This window comes from Phoenix dactylifera, chromosome 9 (assembly GCF_051530095.1).
Source record: "Phoenix dactylifera cultivar Ajwa chromosome 9, Ajwa_hap1_PhDact_Kaust_v1.1, whole genome shotgun sequence".
Classification (NCBI taxonomy): Eukaryota; Viridiplantae; Streptophyta; class Magnoliopsida; order Arecales; family Arecaceae; genus Phoenix; species Phoenix dactylifera.
Genome location: NC_143198.1, coordinates 31827574 through 31839875, shown reverse-complemented (window position 1 = coordinate 31839875; position 12302 = coordinate 31827574). Strand labels below are relative to the sequence as shown.

General features: G+C 39.1%; 1 protein-coding gene across 6 annotated transcripts; it reads left to right on the top strand.

Moving 5' to 3' along the window:
* The first annotated feature begins 3633 nt into the window (after positions 1-3633).
* Positions 3634-12059, top strand: LOC103719228 (DEAD-box ATP-dependent RNA helicase 15). 6 transcript variants are annotated; one of them, XM_008808372.5, is made up of 12 exons: positions 3634-4090; positions 4173-4289; positions 4961-5061; positions 7569-7741; positions 7846-8077; positions 8211-8329; positions 8993-9049; positions 9125-9309; positions 10466-10610; positions 10700-10783; positions 10876-10939; positions 11744-12059. In XM_008808372.5, the coding sequence occupies exons 2-12, from the start codon at positions 4174-4176 to the stop codon at positions 11752-11754; spliced, it is 1287 nt and encodes a 428-aa protein (XP_008806594.1). In that variant the 5' UTR covers positions 3634-4090; position 4173; the 3' UTR covers positions 11755-12059. The 6 variants fall into 6 exon arrangements, with proteins under 6 accessions (XP_008806594.1, XP_088561151.1, XP_008806602.1 ...); XM_088705025.2 differs by having other exon boundaries at positions 3832-4090; positions 7445-7741; XM_008808380.5 differs by having other exon boundaries at positions 3832-4090; positions 4165-4289.
* The last annotated feature ends 243 nt before the right edge of the window (positions 12060-12302 follow it).

The window sequence follows — 12302 nt, the reverse complement described above, 5'->3', positions numbered from 1 at the left end:
GTCCTATCATGTGGCAGCTCATGACCAGCTGAGCACTAGTGTTGTAGTGAATTCTAATTGTTCAATCAATCTAGTGAGGTGTGGTCGGCTTTGATGCACGCTAATGAGTATAATTTACTTGCATCCTTTAATGTAATGGCGAGTTTAACATATATGGTATATGTTACGGGGGAACTTAGCCACCATGCCCCACGTGACCGGCACGCGCGCCCAGAAAGACTATGGCTGCCCCTTGATCCAGCAATCCGACCTCGGGTCGGATATCTTCGGCTCCGCAGCCCGACCCCGAGTCGGCTGCCCCTTGATCCAGCAATCCGACCTCGGGTCGGATATCTTCGGCTCCGCAGCCCGACCCCGAGTCGGCTGCCCCTTGATCCAGCAATCTGACCTCGGGTCGGATATCTTCGGCTCCGCAGTCCGACCCCGAGTCGGCTGCCCCCTGGATCCAGCAATCCGACCTCGGGTCGGCAATCTCTTGACAACAATAGACTGTTCTCCTGAGGCACGCCGCGGCCCCCTGCTCCACTACTCCCTGCAACGGCCGAATCCGGCGCTGCCCCACGATCCCCTGTAACAACCGTACAAAGCGGAGCTCCACTACGCCCTGCCATGGCCGTACCCGGCGCTGCCCCACGACGCCCTGTAACGGCCACGTCAGTGGCAACCCCATCGTGCCACACGATGACCAATCCCCAGAAAAACCCCCCAGCCTGATATATATGGGGCTGGGGGGGAAGGGGGAGAAAAAGCAAGATTCTCCATAGCATTATCTTACCTGCTACCTCTCCTTCTCCTTCGATTCCCTCTAACTTGATCGTCGGAGGGCCCCCACTACCCCAGTGGTGGTGCGAGGCTTGCTTGCAGGTTTCCCGGCGGAAGGTGGAACGCAACCAAAGCAATTCAAAGGGAACCCCGTTCACACCGCTGTGCCAATCGTTCTCGGTTTGGACCCTCAGCAACAGTATATTTTGAAGGGAAGAGCATTGCAAACTATTGTTTTGACTGAATTAAACAATATGATTTATATTTTAATTTATGATTTTTTTTTGCAATTATTGTTGTTTTTTAAAAGTGGGGTCGCGGGCTTGCGTAAAGCACTGCGACTCCGCATCCGAACAAAATGCTAAAGAATTTGGAGCTCATGTTTTGTTTTGTTATAAATAATTTTAAAAAATATTTTTCGACTAATATTTTTGGATGAGCTTCTGAATTATTATAATTTATGTGCCTATTTGGGCTAGCTTGAGTAGAGAACGAAAAAATTTGGAGAGTAAGAACATCTATGAGTAGTTCAACATTGACCAAGCTGGTTAATTTTAAATACTACCGTATACTTTAAAGGATATTACATTTGTCACCGTCACTTAAATCAAAATAAAGTTCTAGGTATGTTAGCACCAGCATAAATGCCATGGGTGCTTAAACGGGTATGAATGATGTTTGGGACGTAGAGAGTACGAATGTAAGAAAGCGTGTATAAGAAAAGTCCAAGTGGCTGTGATTTTGCTAGAAAAATAACTTAAAGTGATCATGGAATGCGGGTTTTGGGCAGTGTTAATTTTTTGTTTTGATTTGGCTAAACATGATTTCGTGATATGCTGAAAAATAAAAAGAATATTTAAGAAAATGTGAGGACCCGTACAGGTTATTTGCTGGGTAGATCTTGAATCCTAAATAATACCTTCTAGTTACCTATTTTAAAGGAGATTCTAGATTGTTGCAAATAATATCAGAACGGATCTGGCTCATAACCTATGTGGACTAGGGGACATTGCAGCACGGATCTATTGGGGTTGTGATTAGATTTGAATGGATTTGAACCCTTAGCCTGATGAGGACCGCTTGAATGGAGAGAGTACGTGAAGATTCGTGCGGGCGTGTGTTTAGTCCCACATTGATTATTTGCTGGATAGATTTTAGGTACTTATACAGGATCAAGAAACTCAAATAATATCTTCCGGCTAGCCATTTTGGATGAAGTCATGGGTTGTTGCATAAACAATTTTCATCCCTTGCTCCAAAGATGGCCATAGCTAATTTCAAATATACTCCAAAAAATAAATTGAGCAAATTTGTCTCGAGATGATAAATACTTAGTGTGCCATGCTAAAATCTCTTGTATTGATACAAAGGTGTTTGGTTCAACCATATCTCTACACTAATTTTTAGAAAGATTCCTATCCATTTTGATTTGTTGAAAGGAGGAGAAATATGCTTGGAAAAATAAGTCAACGCCCGAGACAGTGAATGTGCATGTTTGTTTTGGTTTTAAATTTGTCATGTATAGGTCAGCAAAGAACTCTAAATGAAACCCCTACAGCTGCGGGTGTATTATCAGGCTTTGACAGACCGTACAAAAGCTTGGCAATATTCTTATTCCACTTTAAATCGACCATTTCAATGCATAAAATTTGGATCTGGGTTGTAAAACCAGCGTAACTATGTCGCATGTTTTAATTACATGATTTTTCCTCTAGAGTTCTGGGGGAATTTCAATTCAAGTAGGTTTATTAGCCATGTCATGCAATAATTCATGGTAAAAAAAACAATTGTCTAGCGTGTCAACTCTTATAAGAGCTGGAAAAGGTACCGAATTATGGATTGGTTGGTTAGTTATATTGCTTTTATGCACACTATTTGCTTTTATGCAGCATAGTTTGGTCAAGTTTTATTACATCCATGCAAGGGATCAAGGAGCGCAGATTGATTTGCATCTTAAAATGCTATGCAGCTGGATGCCATGGACAACTATTAAACAAGATAACTCTACATATACCCTGAGGTGCAAATTACACACCGTAGGAAATACTATGTTACCGATGAAGTTGTCTTGCCTCTACCTTCACCCTCTCTAATCTGTAAGAAATAATACCATACTACACGCATAGCCAATAACAATCACTGATTCTTATGAGCCTCAATCATTAAGCATACATCTTAGCTTATTACTATAAAAATCGATAGCCTTTTTTTTTTGGGATACGAGGACTGCCGACACTACTTTAGTGTAGGTGCAGTCAGCAAAATTAAGAAAAAAAATGACAAGAAGGTAGAAAAGAGACTCTTGATGTGTTCATAAGACCTCTTCAAAGTGATGGACAGCAAAGAAGACTATCCAGTCAACGGCTCTATTTATCTTTCGGTATACATGCATGGTTTGAAAGGGGTTATAATTTATCACCATCCAATAAATTCACAAAACAGAGAGTTTTTATCTTTCTTCGTCTCTGATTTTTTATCTAATCCATCACCGTAGCTGAGTTTTGCTCAAAACTAAGCTCCACCTTTGTGGCCGTTAAATTAACGGTGTTTCCCCGATCGGCTGCATATATGGCCTTGTTGGTGCTTGTAATTTAGGCAACACTACTTTTATATCCAAAAGAAAAAAAAAAAAAAGAAGTCAAGTCGAAAGCTGTGGCCAGGAGTCCCGAATCTCTGCCCTCCTCAGGGCCCCACCCTTCGGGAAAAAAATCTCTCAGATCGTAGCAAGCAACTGCCGTATTGCAATGGGACACAGATCACGAGGACCCATGATATCTGCCGTTGGATGCTCTTATATGAAGACATCTCGCCCGTTCGCGTGCAGCGTCCTGCCGAAGAAAGCACGAGCGGATTGGATGCGTCAAAAACGACGGCAGATTTTGCGTCGCATAAAAATTTCTAAACGCGGATTCCAGAGAGCTTTATGCTGGCGAACAGGCCATGCAATGGCAGAGAAGTCAATCAAACGGTCCCTACTGTGAAGGGTCACCGCATCAACGGTGTATACCTTGATGCGCCTCTATCATCAAGACCTAGCTTTATTTAAAACCCTACGATACGACTCTATATGCTCCTCATCAGCCCGTCGGTCTTTATCGTTGCCATCCTTATAGCCTCTCGAAACCCTAGCCGAGGGTTTTCGATCTCCACTCTGCGCCCCCCCCCCTCTCCTCCCCGGAAACTTTAGGAATTCCCATTCTCTCCTCCCCCCTTCTCTAATCCACGCTCAAAATTCTAGCCTAGGGTTTCCCCCGTCTTCGTCTTTTATTTTTCTTGCAGAAGTCTCGCATCCTCTCCAAACCCTAATCCGCGATCTCCGGACTTGAAGGTGAGTTTTAGTGATATACTTCGGTTATTTGTCTTTTCGCGAGACGTCTTGGATCCTGATTTGATTTTCTTTAGCCGTACAGAATGGGTGAAGCAAGGGAAAACGATGCTTACGAGGAGGAGCTTCTCGACTACGAAGAGGATGAGGAGAAGGCCCCCGACAGCGTTGCGGCCAAGGCTAATAATGAATCAGCGAAGAAGTACGACAAATCTCATTTTTTGATCATTTTTCTCGGTTTATCTGCTTGGTTGCTGATTTAGTTACTGTTCGTATTGAGTACTCTCTAGATGTTTCTCCTGAATTGTCTGCTAGTCGTGTCTTTTTTAATTTTTTTTTTTGGATTTCCGATGTTCTTACTGATTACGTTCTGTTGTATTTTCAATACTCGTGGATCTTAAACTCTCGTAAGCATGGTTTCCTGTTTCTGAATGTCAGATTTTAGTGGGATGTATTTTGAAACAACAGTACGTATCTTTGAGTTTGTAGTTTGCCTCTAATTTGATTCCGGTCAGGAGGAATTCATATCCTATTAGTCATAGATATAGTAGGTTTTTTCCTCCCCTTGGTATATTGAGTTTATGGAATTACATAACTACTTTCTTTAAATTTCTGCTCTATTTTAGGAAAAATATATTCTTACCATTCGTTGATGACATGTGCTGTATTTGACCGCTTGAGCTGATGTTAGTTGTCCATTAAATTCTCGATTGATGATTTTCTGAAAGAGAAAGCTGCTGTAAAATATGAACAGTTTGATGCAATTGCAATATAGTCCGTGGTGTTTTTATCTACAAAGTCATGTTTATATATTGCCAGCCTTTGTTCTGGAAAAAAATTGACTTCTTACTTTCGTTGTTTTATGCAATGCAGAGGATATGTTGGAATTCACAGTTCCGGATTCAGAGACTTCCTATTGAAGCCAGAGCTTCTTCGGGCTATAGTAGATTCAGGGTTTGAGCATCCTTCTGAAGGCAAGCATTTTATTTCAATCATCATTGTTTTTCACATTGACATGATGTTGTAAAACAATGATTCAACTTATGATATTCCTTTGATTTGGTTGACATACACTGTGAACTGTCTCCACTGTGCCAAATGATTGTTTGCGGGAAGGTGTTGGTGTTTTTCCTACCAATAAGCGATCTGTTGTGTACTACTTGGTGTTACTTGTGGAGCATAATCAATCTGACACTTGCATAGCGTTGGCTTTTATTCAATTGTCCATTGTATAATTTGTGAGTGGAAGAGTTAGTGTTTTTTTTTCTCTACCAGTAAGCAATCTATCGTGTGCTACTTGGTGTTACTTGTTCAGAATAATTGATACACTTAGCTTTTATTTAATTATCCATTGTAAGAATGTGGGACTGCTGGGCTTTATTAACAACATTTAATCAGAGGGGTGAAATTTAGCTTGTAGAATATCATGTCATCATCATGTGATGTCTACATGCCAAAAATGCTTTATGTAGTATAAGTTTTTCTCCTATCTTGGTGATATGGTTCTATTGATTTTTTTGCTTCCAATTGAAGTACGAAAAGAGTTGTGTTGGCATCTCTTTTCCAGTGAATGATTGATTTCTTCTTTTTTTCCTTTTATTGTTTGTGTACTCTTTAGTTAATGTGTTGTTGGCATTGCATCATTTGTTGATCATTTGTGGTTTTTCAGAACCACTTGGCTTTTTGGTTGTGTTTCCGGTGTAATGTTTCTTTTGGTGTAATGTTTCTTTTGGGGCGCGTTGGTTTTTGCATTACATAATATTTTTATCAATGAGAATAGTGATGAAAGGTGCTAGATGTATTGTTAGTTGCTCTGTATTAGATGATTCTGTGAGAGTGCGGGGCTGTTTAAGGGGTATTGGTTAGCTTCAGATGCTATTGAGGGATTTTGTACTGAATTTGAAATGCATGAAGTTGGTTAAGATGTTTGTTAGGTTCATGTGAAAAAATAATTAGGGCATGAAATTGGTTAAGATGTATATTAAGTTCATGTGAACTTAGGTTTGTAGTGGTTGTCCATATGGGTTTCATGTGCAGAAGGATTCATATTTGGAGACATTCTGGTGGTTTCTTTCTTGTTTTCTCAACATTCAAGTTGGGGGTGGATTGGTTTTGGGATCAGTTTTTACTTTTTCATTTTCTGTTGATTGCAGTGTTGGATAGAGGTCTGTAAGATTTTGTGGTTGGATGGTACAACTCTTTCTGTTGATGTTATGACTGGAGAGGTCTTAGTTGCTATGCCTTGTGGCATAATGCTAGTGGGCACGTGATCTGCATAGAAGCAAAGGGCGAATCCTTGAGTATAGTTTACAGATAGAAGCTGTTGTCATTTATTGATGGACTTATTTTATGGAGGTCTGAACATGAACATTTGGTGTTGGAAGCAAAATGAGGTCATTGTCTTGCATAATTTTGTAGTGGCTTAAGGTATCACAGTGGACAATAATCTTTTCTTTTCCTTGTATAAAATAAATTAAAAACTTGCATGCTTTATGGATTCGCCATTAGATTGAGACAAGAGAAGATGATATTTTTGGAAGAAATGAAGCAGTTCTTACTTATGTAGGAAGACTGTGCTATATTTTCTTTCTAGTGAGTGCTATTTCCTTTTTTTTTTCTTTGGATGTTTTGTAGTGATTTGGGTCTTCTTCTTGTTTTGAGTACAAACTGTATTGGATGTGTTGTATTGGGGAACATTGATTCCCTACATGTAATTGGAGGCCTTCCAAAAGGAGTTTCTTCCAACACTTTCAAGCGTGTACGAGAGTCAGTCATTCTTTTGGATTTTTCCTGTCTGTCTGAAAGCTTGAAAGTATAGTACATGTTTGTACTGTAACAACTATATATTTGGAAAATGTTTTGACTTAGTTCTTACTTTGCTGTTGCATGCTGGCAGCTTTATGATGAGTGCTGTTTTGGCGTGATGACATAAAATGTGGTTCTTTTCTGTGTAAACTTGTGCTCACGCAGCTTGCTTTGCTCGTATATTTTTTTGTTGGAAACCATGGAATTTCTCTTCATTTTGATTTTCATTTTATTAATGAATTACTGTCTTTTGATCAACTTGTTGCTAATAACTCAAAGTAGCAAACAATGTGAAGGCATTCTTTACATAGGTAGGGAAAAATGAAATTGTAAAAAAATTTAGAACCGAGACAGAAGTTGTGAAAGTAAACCTTTGAAGCTTACAAGGTTGAGGACTTTTTGGTTGCAACCATTATTTGTACATGCCTCCCACTTGCCCAAAGGAAATTATTGTTCGAAGTTGAATTCTGCTCTTACATATTTCTGAAGAAATCATTTATCATGTTTAAACGTTTCTCTCAGAGAATGACATATGTTTTGATAAATTTTCAGGTAAACACTACTTCCACATTCTGATTTCGGAGGAGAATTTGTTAAACCTTTCCATTAAAGGACCCAGAAGGTTATTTTTTATTTACTGAGGGTACTGCTCCAATTTTGTTTGGTTCTCCATCAGTACAACATGAGTGCATCCCTCAAGCTATTTTGGGAATGGATGTCATCTGTCAAGCAAAGTCTGGGATGGGGAAGACTGCTGTGTTCGTTCTCTCCACACTTCAGCAAATCGAGCCTGTTGCAGGCCAAGTTGCTGCACTTGTTTTGTGCCATACGAGAGAGTTAGCTTACCAGGTTTGTTCTTTGCCTTTCTTGAAATTTTATCTGTTTGTGTGGATCCCTTGTTGTTGATGTAGATGTTCAATTCATGTTTCATGACACCTTTCTACATTATTCAGATTTGCCATGAGTTCGAGAGATTCAGCACATACTTGCCTGATATTAAAGTTGCTGTGTTCTATGGAGGAGTTCATATTGCAAAACATAAGGATATACTGAAGAATGAGTGTCCTCACATTGTTGTTGGGACGCCAGGAAGAATACTGGCACTAGCTAGGGATAAAGATCTTTCTTTGAAGAATGTGAGGCATTTTATTCTCGATGAATGCGACAAGATGCTCGAGTCACTTGGTATGCTTTATTTTTTTCCCCATTATGTTGGTTTTGAGGAGTTTGTTATTTGCATTTACTGTTGAATTGCATCTATTCTACTTTCGTTTTATTTTATTTTATTCTTGCATTTCACCTTTGTGTATTTCTGTAGACATGCGGAGAGATGTGCAGGAGATTTTCAAAATGACACCTCATGATAAGCAAGTCATGATGTTTTCAGCAACACTCAGCAAGGAGATACGTCCTGTTTGCAAGAGATTTATGCAAGATGTAATGTACTGTAGCCTGCTCAAATATAGAAGTCAAGTCTTTTTTATGCCCTACTTTACTCTGGACGTGCTTCTTCTTTAGTGTTTATAGTCTTCGCTGCTCCTTTTTTCACCTTTTTCCTGAACCTATTTTAGTTAGGTCGGTGAGATGGTGTGGGCAAGAATGGAGTTTTATCCCTTTTGTTTTTTATTTCCTGGGAATGAGGGGGAGTGGCTTATGTCATAGCATTCGTAGTGGTCTTTAAAAAGTCTGGTTTCCATGAAGGTTGTTTGCAGCTAGGTTGGCGTCTGCTTTCCATCTTGGACTGATGGTGTGTTTGTATCTGCATGGTCGTGGTTCGTTTCGTTGCCAATCCCTGCTGCTCTCAGGGCGGCCCTAGTTATTCTTGGTTGGGCTTCCTGCTGTATTTTTATGTTGTGATCATGATGTTGGTAGACAAGGCAGACGTTGCTAATCAGGAATGAACTATGGGCAGCATCGTAATTTCCTTGTTGGGCATGCTATAAAAAATGATTTATCAGCGATACTTTTACAAGTTGCCACGAAGAGGCTGTATATGCCAAATCAAGTGGACTGGAGTTCATGCATCATTCACTTGGTACTGGGTTCAGTTTGCTTGAAGAAAAGGCCCTAATATTCTTTCTGACATTTGTTGCCTTTCAGCCGATGGAAATATACGTGGACGATGAGGCCAAACTTACCCTGCATGGTTTAGTACAGGTACTTACTATCATATGTTGCACATTTGGTAGATAATTTTGATATGCATTCTTCTGACATTTATTCCAATGGCAGCACTACATCAAACTGAGCGAGTTGGAAAAGAACCGGAAATTGAATGATCTTTTGGATGCGCTGGACTTCAATCAGGTGGTGATCTTTGTTAAAAGTGTCAACAGAGCTGCAGAGCTGAACAAGTTGCTGGTAGAGTGCAATTTTCCATCAATCTGCATCCACTCTGGAATGTCACAGGAAGAGAGGTTTGAGTCTTGCTGACCTTTTCAAACAGAACTACAATGATCATTAATTTCAAATGTTACTCCTGCAAATTAATTGTCTAGTCATCCTCAAACAGAACTAAAATTAGCAGGTTGATTGCATGGTTTCTATGTGTAGAGTCGTTTTTGTGTTATTTTTATTATGTTTTCATCTAAAAAAATTCTTATTGCATGTTTTACTACAAAAACAATATCTCTGTGTATGTTAATATGTCAAGAGAATCATATTATCTGATTCAGTTCTATCTTATTTCTTTCCTTATGGCCTTATTGTTCTCAAAAAGTAGTAATCCTTGTAAATTTTGTCAGTGGCTTTTATTTTGGTTTTTAGACCTTCAATTCTTTCTTCCGGATTTTATACTCAGAAGCCCTGGGTGACATCTGGAGTAAATCACATTATAATTTTGTTTTTCAGCAACCTTACTCTCTTGATATTTATGTTGTTTTTCATTGATGTCTGATATCTGGAACATCGAAAGTTATGCTGGTGCTGAATTACATTTCTTCTCCGCTTTTTGTTTATCGCTGCATGATGTTTGCTATTACATGCGAATGTTTGTATCTGGTGGTGAATGTCAGCAGGTGATCTTGGTGACAATATTTGGAAGTGCTGATTTAGCAAGATAAATGCTTTAAGAACGAACTATTTAATGGAAAAGAGTGTCTTTTACTTATTCAGAAGCCTTTGATTTGCAGAGCATCATACAAGCATCATACTCATATACTTTCATGTTCCTTTTCCATAAATGCTATGTCATGTAGAATGTATGTTCTATTAATTTAATTGCTTTGTACTGTTATTGTTTTTCTGCTGTCTTCTTCTGCTTCTTTCTGGTTTATGGAGAATTACTTGTATTTAATATTTCTCCTTTTTTGAGAACTTGCTAGCTTCTAATGCTTCTCTCAATGCTTGTGGTTGTGATTGGTGACAATTCATTGTTGTTGGACTGTAGTGACTGTTCTGTGTTATTATGTTCACCTGTCTTATCAGACTTTTTTTTACCAATTTACATTTGTTATTCAATACATCAAGGCATAATGGGACAAGTGTTTATGTTATTTTCTATTCATTTTTGCTAGATAATTGATTGCCAATGACATTGAAATGTATTGTGCGCTTTGTTATGCTATATCACAGATTGACAAGGTACAAAGGCTTCAAAGAAGGGCACAAGAGGATTCTTGTGGCTACTGATTTGGTTGGCAGAGGGATTGATATTGAACGAGTTAACATCGTAATAAATTATGACATGCCAGATTCTGCAGACACATACTTGCACAGGGTCACGCTCTTTATCCATTGATTTATTGTAGAGTAATTCAGTCAGTTCGTCATTGATTTGCTAACTGCTCCATTCTCGTACGTTTGCAGGTTGGCAGAGCCGGCCGTTTTGGAACCAAGGGACTTGCTATTACATTTGTCTCCTCTGCCTCTGACTCAGATGTTCTTAATCAGGTTTGTTTTGTTTGTTGTGTATACGCTTTGCCTTGTTCTGGGATGTGGATGTGATGCTAATGAGCTTTGATTGGTTGATTCATTATGTGAAGGTTCAAGAGAGGTTTGAGGTGGACATAAAGGAGCTGCCAGAGCAAATTGACACCTCGACATACAGTAAGTTTCTATGCCTGTGTTTTACCATGAAAACACATGAGCAATCCCTTTGGCTACTCAAAAAGTTTTTGTTTTGGTTATATTATCTGTGTCTGTATGTGCTGTGCTCTGTGAGTGATTGATGAGAGATAAGTAGGTTAATCCCATTCATGATTGTGGGAGATAATTTAGACCTGGGAAATCCTCCCTTATATGCGAGTTTCCTCTGTTATATTTGACTCAGAAAAAAGAGAAACAGAAAAAAGAAATCTCACTATGAACTGTTGTTTGGGTATCACATTTTTGGTGTGGATGGGGAAGCTGATGTGGCACGATAATTACATTTTACTGTTCCAGGCAAAATGCTCTTGCTTACCGTCCAGTGTCAACTTTTTAATTTTAGCTGTTTAATGCTCTGTCTTGATTGTTTTGATTGTCTCAGAAGCCCTCGGGCAATGTGATCTGCTCAGGTCATCATTGGTTAACTTGTTTTACTGTATTCCAGTCACCATGGCACCATGTTCAGGGTGCTAGCTTAATTGAGTTTGCGTTTATCACATCTTAATGGTTGTTAGCTTTCTGCCACTGCACGTTCTCTGGTTTTGCTCTACAGCTTTTGGCGGTGTGTTCTCATTTATGCCTGAAGACACCTTTTGCATTATGATTGTGCTAATTCTCTATGCTAGTCACTAAATTACATCAGATTTGTGTGATTTCTGATGATGGAGTTATTCTATCTGGCCATTATGATCGTATAATATTTCTCACATTGTTCTGTTAATATTTTCTGGAATCCTGACAAAATGTGGTTTTCCTGTTTTGTAGTGCCATCCTGATGGAGATGCTTTGGTGCAATCCAGAAATCGGACGTTAGTGAGCATGGATAAATGCGATGTAAACGAACGACTATTTGTTGAGTTCAGCCACTGGAATTAGTTTTGGATGACTTTTTGTTAGTGACTACTTGAATAGACCATGTCAGCTCTAGTTGCTTATGTGTAGACCGACAGTAGACTCTTAACTCCAATCAGATGTAGCTTGTGCGGGAGAGGATATATATCTGATAATGTGATAGAATCCTTATAAATCCTTAGATCTAGTATTTATGCTGTTTCTATATATTTATGTTTGTTTTTTGTCATCTATATAGCTAGTGATGATTCTGTTGGTGTTTGAAGAAACTGACTAGCAGTTTCTGCCCATGTTTTTCATATGCGATCATCCATGTTTTTTGTTTATTATTATTATTATTATTATGGGGAAATCCCTTTTGAACTATTCCTCTGAGATGCCGAAGTTTTTGTTAGATATCCATCAAACTGTTGCGTTTCATGGCTAGTTTTCAACCATTCTTCAACACTGGCTTTCTCGTTTGAGATGTAAT

What these genes read in the sequence shown, in the direction of transcription:
- LOC103719228 (XM_008808372.5), top strand. Translation starts at nt 4,174, where the DNA reads ATGGGTGAAGCAAGGGAAAACGATGCTTACGAGGAGGAGCTTCTCGAC. An exon ending in CAAGATGCTCGAGTCACTTG is followed by an intron (nt 8,078 to 8,210) that starts GTATGCTTTATT and finishes GTATTTCTGTAG; the next exon opens with ACATGCGGAGAGATGTGCAG. An exon ending in CAGACACATACTTGCACAGG is followed by an intron (nt 10,611 to 10,699) that starts GTCACGCTCTTT and finishes GTACGTTTGCAG; the next exon opens with GTTGGCAGAGCCGGCCGTTT.